Source organism: Sitodiplosis mosellana, unplaced genomic scaffold (genome assembly GCF_009176505.1).
Source record: "Sitodiplosis mosellana isolate CC-2019 unplaced genomic scaffold, AAFC_SMos_1.0 Smas_scaffold_6226, whole genome shotgun sequence".
NCBI classification, from domain to species: domain Eukaryota; kingdom Metazoa; phylum Arthropoda; class Insecta; order Diptera; family Cecidomyiidae; genus Sitodiplosis; species Sitodiplosis mosellana.
Window position 1 is genome coordinate 8,241,152 of NW_022601467.1, and position 17,956 is coordinate 8,259,107.

The 17,956-nt window shown below is 37.6% G+C and overlaps 1 protein-coding gene across 1 annotated transcript in view; it reads right to left on the reverse strand.

The window, feature by feature from the left end:
• Nucleotides 1–17,956, reverse strand: part of LOC129579367 (neural cell adhesion molecule 2) — a 296,337-nt gene that overhangs the window by 71,462 nt on the left and 206,919 nt on the right. Inside the window, exons 4-5 of the mRNA XM_055469409.1 lie at nucleotides 865–997; nucleotides 16–224 (exon numbers count right to left, since the gene is read on the reverse strand). Coding sequence (XP_055325384.1) covers nucleotides 16–224; nucleotides 865–997 — 342 coding nt within the window. The remainder of the gene's footprint in view (nucleotides 1–15; nucleotides 225–864; nucleotides 998–17,956) is intronic.

Here is a 17,956-nt window from a genome sequence, read left to right on the forward strand (position 1 = left end):
TGTATGAACACTTACCAATGACAGTTAAATTGATCTTCAAATTTCGAGTAGGTGAATTGCGAAAATCTACTCGACACCGGTACATTCCTTCGTCGGATAGTTTGATATTGTCAACTTTTAATTGTGCTGGACGATTTGCGGTGCTGAAAAAAGCTCGGGATCCGAATACCGTCGGCGATGACCACAGTTTTGCTTGTCCAATTGGCCGACCGCGTACATCAAAACTACAAATACACAATCACAATGGGCAATTAGTAATACAGTGGAACAAGAAGCAAAACAGAAAAAAAACTGCATTTCACATTTTCAATATAAATATATATATTTATTCGTTGTTGTTTTTCTTCTCTTTTCAATTTTGAACGATCAAAAGTTTTGCGAGTGAAACTTTCAAATTAAAAACTACAACAACAAGAAACGGTAGTTGAATGGGACGAACGAGCGAGCACGCTCACGCTTCAGCATTTCTTGTTATTGAAGTTTCAGAAATCATGACCACTTCATTGGAAACACCATGACTTTATGCTCCTTTAAAGAGCAAATTCAGACAGCAAGCAGATAACAAACCATTTTTCGAAAACTAAAATCGAACACGTTTCAACTTTTAATAAGTTCAATTTCCTTCTCTCGCACAGTGTGTCCTTTTCAAAAATGGATTCGCAGACACGATACCGAGATTTCTGCGCTTCAACAGCACAGCCTAAAGTCATAAAAGGTGATATACACATCGCATTTTCATTCATTTTAAGCAATGAATTATCGCCATAAGCTTTTTGCAACTGCGACACAATCTGCCGAATTCAATGGAAAAATTGTGTGATTTCATCGAACAAACCGAAACAATCGAATTGAATTGCAACTTACTTGTATAATGGTTCGTTGTCTCCTTCTCGATACCAAAGCACCATGAACACAACATCACCCTTCTCCAACGGATCGATGTCACACGGCAACATCGCTTGTCTACCTAATACACCGCGCACTGACGTTATTGGAACTGCAATGAAAATGATTAAAATTATTCAAATTGGCAACATTTGCATAAAACAGACACAAACAAAATTGAACAGAGGAAAAAAGGAAAATAAAATCAGAGAAAGTGAGAAATATAATAACCAGACACACAATTATAAATGAATGAAATGTTGAGCAAACATGCAATATATTTTGATATTTCTTTGATTAACACACATGAGGTAACGGACCAGTAGTCAGCAAATAATTTATTATTTATAAATTATTGACAGAATTGTTAAGCCATTATTCAAACATAATGCTGTACATTAGCACTGTGTTGATTGCCTATAGCTGTGTTGATTGTTGTATAGCTGTGCAAGTGAATCAAATGGAGAAAGGGAAGCGGCTGTATTTGTACTGAACCTTTTTTTTGTCATTCATTTGATTCAATTAATTTACGATCGCAAAATGTCACTTATACTCAGCATGACATGCGATTAATCATTGGAAACATTTTCAAAATAAAAACTAGCCGTCATAAACGGGCTGCAACACAAATCCACGCACCGCACACACCAATAAACACCAACACGAACAAAAGAGCCATCAAAATCACAAATGTGATACAAAGCGTTCAATTTCATATAAAATACAGTAAAAGCTCGATTATCCGTCTCTCGATCAACCGTCAGTCCGATTATCCGTCACCGCAGTCAGCGATGAATTTTTTTTGTTTTGTTCTTATTTTGTTTTTATGTACACAATGCGCAAATGATGTTTATGATTTGTTTTCTGTTTACGAAAAGCATAGAGAGAGATTTTGGGAATTCGACAATAAACTGCACTCACTGAAAATGCAAATGTTAGCGCAATACACAGTTACACAAATCACCGAACACAATTACAGAGAATGTGAACAGCGGCACACTCTTTCATTCGCGATTCTAAAAATAGAATTGCGACACAATAAATTCACTTTGCATGATCTGATTGAATCGATTTCATAACTTGATTGGACGTGTTCGAGCAATTCGTTGATTGGTATACCAAACAGAATGATGCCAGTCAAGTCGATGTGATGCTTCTACGACGATTGCGAAATTTGGCTGTCACGAAATCGCAAGCACCAACCAAAAACGACGGAATTTTTTTTTACTAAAACATCTTAAATCACATCGCTTTTTCATTTTTGAATTGCGCAACGAAAACATTGAAATCACATCTAGATTACATATACATTTAAAAAAACGACGAATATAAAAGTACCGTTTTTATTTTTCGAAAAAACCATTTTTTCCAGCACATTCGATTGTCCGTCTATTTGATTATCCGTCTGTGTCGCGGAACGGTGCCTGAAGGATAATCGAGCTTCTACTGTACATTGAATCGCTTGTGTAGCTATATCGTATTAATTTTAATTTGTAATTTTAATATTTTCGGTTTTAAATGACGCTCTCTTCATATATACCCACACTATTCGGTCATTTTATTTATGCCGAATACAAATTCCATTTTTTCCGTCAGTGACTGCCAAAGTTTTTGTTGTTGTATTTGTGATGTCCATTTTCATGAAATATCCAAAAGCCCCAAACGAAACCCCAAAATGCCATATGTTTCATCGTTGGTCAAACAAATGTACGCTTCTCTTTTTCCACGATTTATTACAATTATTTACATGTCAATGCGATCTGGTGTAAAATGCTTCCATTGCTCTTTTTTTCTGGTTGCCTTTTTTCTGGTGCTCGCGTGTTGATAATTTATCTAATTTCATTGAATTCATTACATTCATTATGGTTATTGGTTTGGTAAAGCAGAGATTTCTCGATGCCATAATTCCAACGATTTTGGCATCCAGCCGAGTAAGGAGTCTCGAAGCAAACAAGAGAGAAGCGAACCAAAATGACATTCGGTGAGGTGTTACCTTATTGCGGGGCCAATTAACTCATTGCCAAATGAAGTATTTGCTTATTTAGTTTATATTCAAATGAGCGCACAATATGCAAACCATTGAGGCATGCGACGAAGACGGCAATGCACGACAATATATTTGACAAAACACAAAGACAACAAAACTTTGCCATTCCATCTTGACTTGGCGCATTGACTTGCAAGAAGCAAAAAACAATTGACTTGTTGGAAGTTTTTGGCGTGTATTAAAGACTTCTTAGTAAGCAAAAAACTTTTCAATCAAATTTATGGATTTTCAACGTAATCAACGTCTGCTGAAAATGATATTTGCATTTGCAACCGCACCGAAAACTCATTCGTTGTTATTATGGAGTATGTGTGTGTGTGAGTGCGCGCGCTAATGTGATAGTAAGACGAAGTTAACGCAAATACTCAGAGGATGTGAAAAAAAATTCTCAACCATATACACACAGGCATTCATGTATGAGATCGCAATGTAACAGCTGTTTATATGTAAGTTATCTGTCATCATTTCTGAACTTTCAAATCACTCACTTATTTATTCGTTCGAAAATCTGCATTTGCACACATTTATGTCCCCAAATGTGACGGGATAGCAGCATTGCGCAACGAAACTCTATCTAACTCACTCAGTGAGTGAGTGTGGGGTGCGTGCTGACTTATAACACCCTTCGTCGTCGGTTTCATTGTGCAATTATTGACGGCGCGCTTTTTGCACTGTCATCACCCGCAAAGTGCTGTTCTAATGATGCATGTGCTTTAACAAATTCATCCCTTATTACTGAAAATTCAAAACATTTATACTTTCTCCCCGAAATAATAAAATGCGCGCCGTGGTTTATTCTTACACAATCTCTGTTAAACGACACATTTGCTCGGGTTGAGATGGTGACCGTATTCGTGCACCGATCCAACGTATAGGTTGATTTAAATATATATGTGTCTGTGTATAAGCTACATGACAACGATCACGGCGATGTTGTTGCACAGAAAATGCTTAAATATGTTGAAATTATGAGTTTATCAAAAGTAATCAGAGATAGTACCACATACATCGAAGCGGGGAGAGAATGCAGCGAAAATTTCATCGAACGAGCTTGAGAAATACAATAATACATACATTTAATTTAGGAACACATATGAGAAACAAACGGGGTAAATCATATATACATCTTTGCGTCTATCTAACGCGCGCTCTAGGAGATGATGAAAAGTTGGAAAAATTCTTGCAAACTCTTTGCCAATGTACTTAATTAAAACTTTGTTATTTGAATTGTTTGAAATACATATGCACAGTGGATTTGGCAATTTATGCGCTCAAGCAACCGCAATATTGTGGCTTTTTCATCATACCTATACAACACAATCAACTATGTATATATGAATGAGTTTTTGGTGCTGTTGCTTGCATGCGATCGGATTAAAAGAGCCCAAGTGCTGCGACGGAAGAATGAGAGACAGTTGAATTTAACATATAGTCAAACATATTGTTATGTTACAACCGCATGGAATGAATTTCGCTTTTCTCTCTCTCTCTCTCTCTCTCTCTCTCGTTCTGACTCGCCCAAACGCTGGCTTCGTGTTCTACTCTCTCATTTTCACAACAATGCACACACACACCATGAGCATTGTGTATGATCTGATTATTTTACCGCTTCTAAGTCGGATGCATAATTCTTAAGTTGCCGCACTCTCAAGCGTCTTACTTCACACAATCATTCATTTCATTCATTTTATTCGTACATCTCCCTCAATCGATCGGCCATTTTGTCTTTCACACATTTCGACTTTTAATATGGAACGCTCTTCCCGGCTGCTTGCAAGGAAGTGAGCGGAATTAATTTCCTTTTTATTGTACTATAAATTGGTAAATTTGCACCCAAGTGTGATAAAGCTGTTGAATGTTGAAAATGTGAAAAACGAAGGTAAATGCCAAAGTCGAACATTACGTTATTAAATTTTCATGGGAATCAAGTGGGTATATGTGTGTGCGTGCGTGTGTGTGAGAGTGAGAGGGAGAGAGAAGAAATTCACTTTGTAATTACATCATGTGCCGTCAGATTGGACATTCCTTTAGCCTCTGTTGACTTACAATTACATCTCACAGATCACGGTGTGAAATTCAATAATCTTTTTTCCACTTCTGTTCAGTTTCTTTTGCGTTTTGTTTTTTTTTTTCATTTGCTGCGTTTGCCTGCGCTTTCAATTATGCCACTTAGATGTAGAAGCAATGACCATATCCATTTCTTCTTGTTCAGTCTTGAATTTTTTCTGCTTCTTCTCTCTGTTTTTTTCTTTCTTCTTTCAGTCTCTTTTTCTAACAGAAAGGATGATCTATTGTAAGTGAGGAGAATATAGATTGTTGTTTAAGGGAAAAAAAAACATTTTATGGGGGAGAAGAAGATCAAATGTACCGGCCAAACTTTATGATGAAAGAAATACGATATGGCATCACTGTGAACTCATTCAAGTAGAAACGAATATTGAGCACGATTGTGTATTGCTTGGCTAAGAGCAATCTTGAAACAGATTTGCTTAGCTTCTTACTTTTATTTTCGTGAATTATTTGATTCAAATATTCGAGCTTCAGATAGAGGAGGGAAAAAAAGAACGAATAAATTCTACAACTTTAAATGAATTGGCAATGGGATGAAGAAGCTAAGCAGTTTCATTGAAGTGCGGCCATACGACTCTATTTCTATTCATTTTTTTCTTCTTCTTGTGATTTGTATTTGTTTATTTGTTGCTGGTATTGAATCGGTATTCAAATGAAATTCGTTTTCTTTTAGCCATACCATGATTTTTTGGTTTCGATTCGTGTGTTTGTGTGTGCTGATGATAAAACGAAGAAGAACTGTCGCCCATTTGTTGCCATCCTTGCATTTTTACCTAGCAACTGTAAGGAATTCATCAATTCCCATTTTCATCGTCGTCTTCGTTTTTTTCCGCTTTTTGGTTTGCATCGTTTTCATATCTTTAAAACGTGCACATTTTCACACCGATTTTCACATCATTGTGAACGATGAGAGAAAGTTGGTGCGCTTTGCTTTGTTACACGATTCTTGCATCGACCGTAATAGTATACCGATGGAAGTTTGTTTGTGCTGAGCTCTTTCGCGCTCGGTACCAACACAAAACGAGCAAAGCAATCCATACACACACAGTGAGAGAGAAATAGGAACAGAGTGCCAAACTGAGAACGAGCGTGTGAGCGTATGTTTACTAAGTGATGATTGATGATATTTAATTTCATTTTCTCCTTTATCAACTGACTGCTACGTAGGAAGTAGCGCACACACACACACACCAATCTGAGCACCTCATTTTATTCGCACAGATTCATTTCTCACTTTCCATTCTTTTTTTACCTTTCGATCTTATTTGCTCTATTCCTCTGTCAATCCCTTGCACATTCTTTTCACGCTGTTTGCGTTTTTCGTTTTGCCACTTTTTTTCAATTTTATTTTGCTCAACCATTTCCTATTTCATTGTCGCACATTCCATTTTCTTAAACGCGTACCATATTTGAATTTCCTCAGTTGAGCACATTCGTGAGTTTTTCTTCTCTTTTTTCCATCTTAACTTCTTCCTTTTCGCACACACATACACATTATATCTCTATCTCTTCTTCACGGTGTTACTTTGCTTCGTTCCAAAGCTTTCAGTCATATTTCTTTTCTGGCTGTCGTCACAATTCGTTATATTCACATTGGCATGATACACGATATTGTAATCACTTTGTAGTTTGAAGCTTCAACACGTTACACTTTTTAAAATGTATTTCCAATTCAATTCTTTGATTCCCTTTCTCTCTCTCTCTCTCTCTCTCTCTCTCTCTCTCTCTCTCGCGTCTCTCTGGCTCTCTTCCGGATCGGGATCACTTTTTCTTCTGTTTTGTCACAATGTTCTTCTTCATCATCATCTTCTTTTTTTCCGTTGATTTTCTCCATTTGTATTGCTTCATCATTACAACAATCAGAGCCGTTCAAATCTGTGTGGAAATGAAATGTTGTGTCGATTCTAGGATTCGCAAGAATGGCAATTATTGATCCAGAAATTTTTTTGCATGGAATTTTTTCAGTCGACAAAAAAAAACACTGACAATGAAGAAATATTAATAGAGCAGACTCGTTCGGTGTGGTATTGCTTTACTAACTCTCTGTCTCTTACAACGATTTTTATCACTTTGCAGTTTGACTGGATTTTCAAATGTGTGAAATGAATGCACTGAATATATTGAGCCAATGCACCATGAAAAAATTGCTGCTAGACATGAACTAAATTTGATAGCTTTTTAAAAACGTACGTTTGGTTCGGTTTGGTTGATATAAAAATTGGAAGAGATTGATGCGAAATATAAATTTAAATTTTATTTTTGTGCTGATGAGTCCGGTAAATAGGAAATTGCAACACTAGCATATTTTACATAATTTTATCGTGTTGATAGGGAGAGGAAGGGAGGTGAAGGAGAGAAGTTTTGTGTATTGGAAATAGTGGCCAAAAAGCGCGCTGCAACGTGAAATGCTGTGAATATATAGACGAACGAGTATTTCTTTTGAAAGAAACCGGTGATATGGTAAGACATCTGCACATCAAAGTGTACCTGTACATATGTGCCAAGAGGTGTGATAACAATATCACATACAAACTAGAAAGGATTTGCACCAAATGTTGCATTTTCAGAAGAAGTTTTTGGGGATGAAACATGGTGTCACCATTGGTGTGCACTGTGTATGTATACATCAAAAGGCACGCACAGTACCTAAGAGCCAATGCAAAAGTCAATTGATGCGCATAAGTAGCGCCACCTCTAATTGAGAAAAAAAGAAGAAGAAGAAGTAGACATTCTATTCATTTACATGGCAATAATGGCAATCAGTAGAGATGGTACTTATGTGCCGATCATATCATTGTTACAACCCTTCGGTATACATACATCTAAAGGCTGTATTGCCGTTATGTTTGATGAAATTTATGATTTTTTGATATGCCGCTTTTTGGAGCCAACAAATTGCGTTCACGTCTAGAGGTGTCAACGGACAAAATTTTGTCCGTCCGTCCGTCCGAACATTTTTTGAAAAAATTCGGACGTCCGGTCCGAATGTCCGAAAACCGAAATTTTTTTTCGGACGTCCGGTCCGAATGTCCGAATTTTTTTTCGGACGGACGGACGGACAAGGGGTTTGTCTGAACTTTTCAAATTTTTTCGGACGCCCGAAAATTTTACGGACGTCCGAAAAAAATTCAAAGCCAAAAAAAATATTATAGCCAAAAAAAAATTCAAAAGAAAATATATTAGTTTGTATATTAGTTGGTTTACACTTTTTGGTAAACGTTTTTACGTTGGTTGTTGCACTTTGAAACTAAAATATTCTGAGGGAATTTGTTTGTCGCAACGGATCAATTGTGAGATTAGAAAGAAATCATTGGAGCCGAGAAAATTTTCTTTTGAATTTTTTTTTGGCTATAATATTTTTTTTGGCTTTGAATTTTTTTCGGACGTCCGTAAAATTTTCGAAAAAATTTGAAAAGTTCGGACAAACCCCTTGTCCGTCCGTCCGTCCGAAAAAAAGATTCGGACATTCGGACCGGACGTCCGAAAAATTTTTTTGGTTTTCGGACATTCGGACCGGACGTCCGAAAAAAAATTTCGGTTTTCGGACATTCGGACCGGACGTCCGAATTTTTTTTTCGGTTTTCGGACGGACGGAAACTATTGTCCGAATTTTTGTCTGTGTCCGTTGACATCTCTATTCACGTCACATGGAAATGTGATGCGAATATGGCATACTACTTTATATGTGTGTAGTTTAACTGCTTAGGTGAAGTGCGTGTGCCGGGGATGACAGTTGTATGGCGAGAATTTATGATTTTAATTTTGAATTGGAGTCATCAATATTTCATCGAGCAACAACGGCAACATGTGTCGCTTGCTGACACACACACACACACACATATCTACGTGAACAATTTTTCGACTTCATATGATATTGCAGCAAATTAAAAGTGAAACAGCGTGTCTGTACAGCTCTTACATGCATTAAATCTGACAAATTGTGTGTTGGTTTCGCGTTTTGGCAACAGAGCAATATGGGCAATGACAACAACAACAACAATAGCAACAACAGATGAGTTTTCGTTGCATGTAATTGGTTGTTTTGATCGTTTGTGTGAAACGAATTTGATGCAGTGAAGTGAATCACTTTTCGCTGGCTCCATGGTTCACTTCGTTTTCCAAGCATTGACAAGACGCTCGAGGGCAAAACGAGGTTGCCAAAACATTTTACGTAAACAATTTTTCATCCATTCGGCTGTTCAGCTCGATATTACACGTTCGAATTGAGTTTCATCATCATCATCAGTCCTTGCCTTGTTTTTGCGTCATTGCAGATGGATGCAAATAAACGTTGGATGCGATTATTTTCCATCATTTGCCCATAAATGCGTGGATATTGCGAACGGCAGAGAGAATCGACCACAGATCGATCGCCTCATCAATATCATCCCTTCCTTTATGATTGGGTTTGATCCCAAATCTATCAAGCCGTCGTCGCAAAACTTCATTCGATTCAATACAATCATCTCATTGGCGCACAGACCCGGTCGCTGCTAATGAAATCGCAAACATCAACGAACCCATGAAAATAGCAAAAAAGAGAGAGAGAGAGAGAGAGAGAGAGAGAGAATAAAAAAGAAGTAAATGCGGTTAATTTCGCATCGAGCAAATTGCATATATGCCAGACGTGTGACCTAACTCTCTGGCTTCATTCGAATTGTTGAAATAATTTATAAGCAACAACTTTAATCATACACCCAACGAACGGAACGTAAATAGAAAAATACTTGGCAAAGAATTCTTGAGTTGTTGCCATTGATGTTTTTGCTCATTGAGCGAATGTCTTACCTAAAACCACCCCAAAAATAGACACATACCAAAGATGGAGCGAGCGAGCGAGCGTGCGAGCGAGCGAGCGAGAGAGAGAGAAAGAGAGAGAGAGAGAGAAAGAGAGAGAGTCAAGTCGAGTCGGAAAAATAAAAGAATGGGTTATTATCTGCTACTGTAAATTTGGGCTTCAGCATCAAGGTTTCAGATCACGTAATCTACGCCCCGATTCTTTTCGTACATAATTTTCATCTACGTTCTTTTTTTCTTTCTCTCGTGTGTTTTCTTGTCTGCTCCTCTCGTCTCCAACATCATGCTCGTTCATTGGGATTCTGTTTAATTTTTGTTGTTGGCATTGCCATTGTTGCTATATCTTCGCCTCGAAACTACGTATGCTTTTTTTCTCTTCTCTTCTGTTGTTTACTCCAATTCATCAGCTCTATATCTCACGAAAATTGCAAACGTAAAAATGGCACACAGATAAAGAGCAAAAGCGTACTAGCCGAACGCAAGGTTTCGTAAATTCTTATCATCTAAATAAACATACATCATTCGTATTACCTCAATTTCAACATCTTAAATCTATTTACGTCCCAAATCCGACCGAATATAAATCATTTACAGATCGTTCTTTCAATAAATGCACCAAACTCGTTTCTTCACCTTTGCAGCAACAGGGACGCAGCGAGCGCAGTGTGGCAAAGAGATGTAGAAAATGTGAGCGTGTTTATAAGAGAGATAGGGAGTTTGCTACGGCCAAAGCGAAAACAGCCGATTTCTAGTTAGTGTAATCTGTAATGCCTTTATATTACAACTTATCGCATTGGCCATGGGCCAAAATGAAAGTTCGACCAATGGAAATTTTCAAATTGTGTCATAGTCATTGTTTTCCTTCTTCAAGCAGCGGATGCGGATGCAAGAATACCGAATGCCAAAACTCCACAACCGTAATGTTATTTGAACAATTTGATTTTCAAAAGCCTTCCGATGGCTGCTGAGCTCGATTCATTCATGCATTTTAGCTTGTTACATGAACTTTGCTTTTGTGTTTTGCCTTCGACTCAATGTTATAGATCATATTATTTGCGCACTTTACTGAAAATGTCGGCGAATACTACCGAACGAATTCACTTTGATCAAATAAATCCATTTGAAAGTGTTCAGGCTTTTGCGTGATCCTCTACGCGCAAAGCGTGTGCTATGCAAATGCTAAGCATTGTGAATACAAATCTAGATGTCAAAATATGAACAAGGGACAGATAGGAATTAATAGTTGAAATTATGAAGAAAAAAAAAACTTCTGCTTGTGTTTCTGTGAATCCGTGTGTCATTCACGAATTTCCACTTGAATTCAAACGATACAAAATGCATACCCACAAGTTGTTGGTATTTTTTTTCAATATTGATTGCGTACTTAATACTAGTATGTACATAGAATGACACGAAGCATAAAATTCATTGGATAAATTTGCACAGTTTTCTCGATAAAATATACATGATTGTCACTCAAAGCCACATCCGAGCAATAAATTATTCTTTTGTTGTTCGAGAAAGGTGACCGATATCAAAAACCTACTGTTTTCTCTTAATGAAAGGAAGTGAAATCCAAAGGTCATCAGAATCACTAAAATCATTTCGAAACGGAATGAGGTATTTTGATTTCGGGTTATTTTGTTGTTGTTTATAATTGTGACCGAATGCAATTCATTTTGCTTTAGTGTTCTGCGTTTGTAAAATTCCATTTGCGTAAATTCGTTTGTGATTCAAACTCTCTCTCTCTCATTAGCCAGAAGATCAAATTTCATTCAACCTGAATGTGGTTGAATTGGCGTGTTTGTTCATTGTAACGCATCATTTTCGGAACGATATATATCGCTTAGTACGCTTAATTGTTATGCTTGACAGTTTTTGATGGATTTCGAATTTTGCTTGAACATCACTAGAATAATGAATATTGTAATGCTTAGTTGTGAAGTGAAGCTGTTTCTCGACATTTTTTTTTACTGAGATATACCCACCTATTTTCAGTGGAACATTTTTTGCAGTGACTTTACTCGTGTAACAGCTGCGTTTTCGGAAGCACTTTGCAAATTATATTGCACACTTGAAGAAAAGAAATGTAGCCGATTTTCTCGTATGCATATCTCCTGCACATTTATAATTGAGCCACTTGAAGAAAAAAAACAGTAGTATTACGATGTCACCAGCATAGTTTTATCCACTCGACATAGGCAAAGTCAGCACTCGAATAAATTTTGCTGCAAATTCAAATTCGAATAAAGTTGCAACCAGTCACAAGCATGTAACCATTTTTGTCATGGATTGCACCCCGAACGACGACATACGAACCATCAATAAAGTCTCATTAATGCGATCAAAATAAGATATTCAAAAAGCAAAGAACGCACTTATACACGGTGTACACATGGTGCACGGAATGGTGAAGCACGCGTGAATGCGTTTGGTGCGATGACAGCGACGACGGTTAGTGATGGCATGACAAAAAATCACATTCGTTGAAATGAAATGAACGTTAAGCTATCAATCTGGCATTTAACCCGGCCATTATGCACATCATAAAATAATTTTTGGTGCGATCCAATACGTGTGAATGGCAAATAGCATCATCAGCAGTTGGCTGCAAAAGGTAAACAAACTGCGGTTCATACTATTTAAAAGTGCCACCCATTATGATTGCCACATACACATACATGTGTGCGCCCGCGCACGCGGCGAAATATACCGGAATACATGATACTGTTTGCATTCTCGTTCCACTTGCCAGCGCACAATTTCGTTTGCTGTTTGTTTGTTCGTCTCGTCGTAATTGCATTTTCAGAAGCGTTTCGTTCATCTGAATACAATCAAAAGAGTGGAGTTTGGCAGCATGCACACGCATAACCATATAAAAAGACACAATATGAGAAAAGGGATGACATTTATCGATATTTTTACTCTCGAAATTAACTTAGATTACGAATTTTATTGATCCGTGTAAGTGTGAATACGGTATATACATTTCGCTGATATGTTGGAATGCTTTCGACGCTTCGAGTTGAAAGTGTGTAATCACATATAAGGCGATATTTGCCATGTGTATTTTCTGTTTAACGTGCCATCTAACCGGCTATGTGGATCATTTTCTCTCTCTCTCTCTCTGTGTGTGTGCTTTTTCTTTTCTGCGTTTTTCTTTGCGTTACGGGTTTTTTCTTTCTCGTAAAATGCACGCACGGCAAAGCAACACAACGCAGCTCTTTAGTCATCACTTGACTATTTTACGTTGAGCTTTACGCATTTACTGGTTTTTCCCTTATTTATGGCTTACATATCTTTTATTGCGATAATATATTTTAATATATTTTTATGTATATATGTTTTTGAATAAATTTTTATCGCGAAAAAAAAGAATTTTTCCTTTCTTTTTTGCAAAACGATTCGCTTAAAGCCCTCCAACGATACAACAATACACAATTCATCTGAATAGACACAAAGCACACGAAAATGCATGCTCGTTGCTCTCAACTCATTTTTTGTCCCTTTCTGTCGAAGCGGAAACAAAATTATTTGTTTGTGGGAATATTATGTTTTGAGTACATGATCATTCCCTTAACGCCAAACGTTATTTTTATTGTCTGCAATGTAATCCAATCCAATTACTCGGGTGTCTTTGTCTTAGCCAATGATGTGAAACATCAGCAAAATGGTGAGTGAGAGCGCGGGAGAGAGAGAGAGAGAGAGAGAGAGATTGAGATTGTTGTGGTGTTCATTTTGGCTGGGATTGGAATAATCAACGACACATAGGAAAACGGACTATGGAAGTATTCGCCTAATTTCCTTATTAGGATTTAATCCATTGTTATTCGCCCAAATTAATGCAATTGAAAATCTGGTGGAAAATGAACTATGTACCACATGTACACAACATTGTGTATACGCATGCAATCCGGAATAGCGACGGTAAAATGAATTGGAACAGCCTCATTGGTATGTAAATTACATTTAATGGCATAAAAAGCTGTAAAAATAAAGAAAGCAACAGCAGCCGCAACAACACAGAAAGAGAGATAGAGCGAGAGAGAATGGAAGAAGGAAGAGAGAAAATCGAAAGAAGAGCCACGCGGCAAATGTGCCGCCCAAAATGTTGTTAGTCATCTTTTTCGATATAATCATGCTTATGACTATTACAAAGTCGCCACAAGTATGAATTTTTTCTTCCGGGGATATAATCGAAAACTGTTATGATCCAATAAATATACGGCAGAGGTTAGATGCTATGCCATAACGATAAAGTATGTGTGTACGGCAGAGTTAAGGAGAAAATCGACGACGAAGACGAAGAAGAAGAAGAAAAAACATACACACAGCGTTCAGAATTTTATTCAATGATTTTTAATATCGTTCGGCGAACAGCGAATGGTGAACGGTTTTTCAAAAGTGCCTTGCAAACGGAAATTGTGCTGTGTGTGTGTGTGTGTATGTGTGTGTGTTTGGCGTTTCGTGCACGAGAGGCAAACGCAACCCATTTAAATTTACATAAATGACACTACGATGATATTTAGCATAAATTGTTATATGTTGGCTTATTTGCCATTGTTACCGTGCCATTTCAATGTTCATTTGGTGGCATTCTTTTGCTAGGCTCAAAAATGAATCTCTTACAAATATAGGAAAAGTCTCAAACCGCAGACTAACGAATGGCATTATTGTATTCCGGGTTTATTTGAACGAAGTTAACTCCTATCTAGCATTCATATTTCCAGTTTCGTCGTTTATGTCTTGTTGCTTGTGGAAGAGGAGCTTTTTCCCTTCTTATTCTTCTCGCCTTTGTCATCGTATATGCGTTGTTCCGATTGTTGCCGCTCTTTATTCGCCGAGATCCAAGTGTATGAAACGGTATGCGATCATCGGATGTTTGTTCGTTCGTTCTCGTATGTGTATGTTTTGAGGAGAAGAAAGGGAATGTGTGCGTGTGTATTTTTCTATTCTTTGCATTTATGGCAAGCGTGTGTACGTTTAAGAATGTAATTCCATAATAAAAGTATGTCTATCCGCATACTGACTCCGGCATGCTAAGTATACGTATGAGTTTAATGATTCGGAAGTAAGCGAATATTAAATTCAAAATTGTTTATGTAAAATTGCACGATATAAAGCGATAGTTTGGCTGGTAAATAAAATGAATAGATTCCTTAAGCGAAACGGTAACGTTCGATGTTTATGCTCATAAATGTAGCGTGGCACATACTATCTTACGGTTGCAAGAGGTTACACAGAAGATAAAGACTAGACGCCTCACAAGCCAAGCCAAGCCAAGCCAAGCCAAACCAGCACACGAACAGCTAAAATACGCGAGCGATAGAGAACATACACAAACCAAATTACGATGGAACAAAAAATCAACTCCAGTAATAATATGAAAGAAAACAATGTAATTTTGAGCGTATAGCAAAAACGCAACGACGATTCGGGAATACCCGTGCTTTATATGGATTTGAAAGAAGTGAGAAAAAAGAACAGGCGGAGGGAGCATAGATGAAAATGGTAACGATGTGAGGTGAAGCCAACCAAAGGCAAACGGGAAATGTAGAACAGACAACCGGCGTTTATTCCCGCTTCCTTTGTAGAAGTCGGATGGGGGCAAGGGAAGGGTCGGGATGCGGTAGCGTGAAATGAAAAGTGGTTTTATAAGATTTAATAAAACCTTCAAGGAAGGATCGAACGGTTTGTTGTCAGAGTCAAGGCGATGGAACGTCTTTTTTTCTGCGGGAAAAAGCTGCTGAGAAAATAAGCATCGGCTATCGATCAATTTATCTGCCAACTAAGTCGAATTGACGAAAGTTTTTTTTTTCAGTAAAATGTATGTAAAGCCACAAATGCTTTCATATTCACTCTCATATTCACACACATGATTTTGGCACACCTGCAAGGGAAATATGTTTCATTCTATTTTGGTCGTTTATGCTGGTGCTTCGTTTTAATGCTCCTGTTGATGATGTACCTGTTCTGTGTGACATGCAAAACGTGGTCTCTTGGCTGATGTACGAATATTCTACGCGTTCCGTTGCGCTTGGAAAGTGAATTGGTGTAAACTTAATGATGGCACTGCTAAAGAACATCGACATCGCTAACAATGCAAACGAATATCATGCCTTTGCATTAATTTCGAATATTTCGCGGTGAAGATGCAAGCAAGCATTTATCATTCGTTTTCCCACCATTATTTTTTTTCGCTTCTTTGCTTTACATTCTCCATAGCTATTTCATGGTCGTTCTAAGCATTGGTTAATTCACCATTTTATTCGAAACATCTTTTCGTGGAGGTCTTGAAATGTTCGCTGTTCGCGCAATGTGCTTTTTAACTTGAAGCCATACTTACATGGTCAGACAACAGTAACAAAATAGCTCGTTCGTTCGCCATACTTTAAACCGAGGTAGACAATTCTGAATATTTCTTCAAGATACGAGTGTGCTTTTCATTTGATTCAGGTTCGTTCATCTATCATGATTTTTTTTTTGATACAGTTTGTTAAATGGAGCGAAAGCAGCTGCTTCACATTCATCGATTAAAATTCCATGATCTGTATAATTGAACGGCATGAAGCCAGAAAAAAACTGCCCAGACTTTTAATTGAATTTTATCAATTCGTGTTCAGAATAATAAAATGAGTGTGTCCAAAAATCATTGATTCCCAAACATAGCACTTTTGTGGTACGGGACTGTTAAATCAGAATTCGAATTTCGTTTTGTTGAGCAACGAGGGAAAAAAAAGCTATATTGAATTTATTTTATCTGTTCACACACTTTTTTTTCCAAATGCAAAAGCATTTGGAATGGAATTAATGTATTGGTGTGGCACAATGATATTCACAACACAATCAACGTTATTTTGGTGGTGGTTATCAAATTGCAATCCGTTGTAAAAGCATATCATATGTATGCATTTTGAGAAATTTATGTGAAACGTGTTGCTTTTTATTCCTCGCCATCGTCGATTCAAATTTTATAGCAACATGGCTTTTGTATTGCGCTTAGACGTTTTTTCCCTTTTTTTCTTCTCTTTCTATCGAAATACACAGTTGCATTTTGCACGCAATAGAGAAGAGAATCAGACGAAGAGTTGGAGAATTTTTTGTCCTCGTTTTTTTAGAGGCGTTGTCACTTGGGCTTGCCTTGCTGGATTTCTCGTCCCTGTTCCTGCCACCGCTTAAATATCATTCCTTTCGCCCATGGTATGGGAAATAGTGAGTTCGATAAAAGAAAAGTCATGTTAGTTCCATGGTATATTTAGAAAAGCAGCATGTTTAATTTTATTCGCCGTAGACTCCTCCTCCCTTTTAATCAAAATAAAATTATCTTGAATTGAATCTCCTATTTCAGCGAGCTCCATTTTTCGTTTTGGGATGCTGTGTGCTAAAGAGTGTTTCGCTCTCATTTTTTCTGCTCTTCTCGCCCCCCCCCCCCCCCGTCTCTCTCTCATTCATTTCGATGTTATGGTTGCTGTTGCCCTCCACTACTTCTGTTAGCTTTTGTGCCAGTTTTGTATTTATCACTGATAGGATTTTCGTTTCTCACATTCCTCTGCCGTTTTTCTATTTGTCGGTGGCTGTATGTGTGTATGCACTCATTTTGCAGTCGCATTGCCAAAGCATACGAAGAAATATATAGTCATTTTGACAGATTTATGGCTCCAACAATTTTTTTTTCTTCATTTTTTCTACTTATTCAGTTCGTCCTGATTACGTTCACGTTTGCTTTGGCTTTGAATATTATTTTCCTTTCATTACCTCTTCGTTCGTTTTATCACATTCAAATGCACTCAGTGTGTCTCTCTATCGCGAATTCGTTTTCGCTGTACCGTCACTCTCGCTATTTTTGTGAGCGAGCAAACGAACGAGCGAACGAACGGTTCACTTATAAATTCCCTCACAGTGCCGATCGTGTACATATGTTTTTGGATGTGCCCATGCAATCGTTATTTCTCCCCGCCGTGTCTGTCTTACCGAAGTGAAATGAATCAAATTAAAACCGCTATTTTAATCCTTTTTTCAATTTGCATACTTATTCATTTTGCCATCAGTGCTTCCATTCAGGTATTCCATTCCGTGGCAATCTATTTGTACGCATGCCACTCTCTCTTTCTCTCTCTCTCTCTCTCTCTCTCTCTCTCTCTCTCTCTCTCTCTCTCT